At 48.1% G+C, this 1,076-nt stretch overlaps 1 protein-coding gene across 1 annotated transcript; it reads right to left on the reverse strand.

Moving 5' to 3' along the window:
• Positions 1-5: 5 nt before the first annotated feature.
• Positions 6-1,073, reverse strand: LOC113222730 (protocadherin alpha-8; the record flags this gene model as incomplete). The annotated part of the gene is made up of 1 exon (XM_026452351.1): positions 6-1,073. A coding segment is annotated over one exon (1,068 nt), but the record flags the coding sequence as incomplete, so codon positions are not given.
• Positions 1,074-1,076: the final 3 nt, after the last annotated feature.

Genomic DNA, 1,076 nt, shown 5'->3' on the forward strand with positions numbered 1-1,076 from the left:
AACGAGTAGTAATTCTTGAAGGTGGACACCAGCTTGAAGGGGACATGGGGCGTCAGGGAGCAGGTCACCTGCCCGTTGACACCTGAGTCAAGGTCGTTCACGCTAATTAGGGCGATGACAGTACCGAATTGAGCGTCTTCACGCACAGGCAAGGATAAGGAAGTCAATGTTATCTCAGGGACGTTATCATTTTTATCCAAAATTCTCACTAAAACAGTGCAATGACCCGCCATGGGAGGATGACCTTTGTCCGTTGCGTCAATGCGGATTTTGTATAAATTTACTTGTTCAAAATCCAAATTACCCCGAATCACTATTTCTCCTGTATTTCGATCTATGCTAAAGTTGTCAATAACCATATTTGCAACAAGGCTATTAAAAGAGTATGAAATTGCCCCATTCGCTCCTTCATCCCGATCAGAAGCATTCAGTCTGATAACTGTTGTTCCGTTGTCTGCGTTTTCGAATATTCTTACTTCGTATTCAGGCTGCTCGAAAGTGGGAGCATTATCATTCACATCCAGCACTGTGACCAGCAGGTGAACACTGCCTGTAAGCTCAGGTTTGCCGCCATCTGTGGCTGTCAGGAATAAGCTGTGTGCAGGAGCGTCCTCTCTGTCCAATGATTTTCTTAATACTAGCTCAACCAGTTTATTCTCATCATTCTTTGAATTCACATCTAGCATGAAGTAATCATGAGAGCTAAGCCTGTAGGTTAACACGGAGTTAGCTCCAACATCTGCATCAGATGCGCTCTCTAGCGGAAACCGAGAGTCTGGCATTCTGGATTCTGAAACAAACAGCTTTTGCTCTTTTACCGGGAACACTGGCGGGTTGTCGTTAATGTCCTTCACTTCCACGTCCACATGGAAAACCTGCAGCGGCCTGTCCACGATCACCTCCAGGTGGATGCTGCACTCCGCGCTCCTCCCGCACAGCTCCTCGCGGTCTATCCGAGAATTCACAAACAAAATGCCATTCTGCAGATTTACCTCCAGAAGGTCCCCGTGTGTTTTGGACGCCACCCGAAACAGGCGCGGCACCAGCTCCGCCAGCTCCAGCCCCAGGTCCTGCGC

This window comes from Piliocolobus tephrosceles, unplaced genomic scaffold (assembly GCF_002776525.5).
Source record: "Piliocolobus tephrosceles isolate RC106 unplaced genomic scaffold, ASM277652v3 unscaffolded_34056, whole genome shotgun sequence".
In the NCBI taxonomy this organism is placed as follows: domain Eukaryota; kingdom Metazoa; phylum Chordata; class Mammalia; order Primates; family Cercopithecidae; genus Piliocolobus; species Piliocolobus tephrosceles.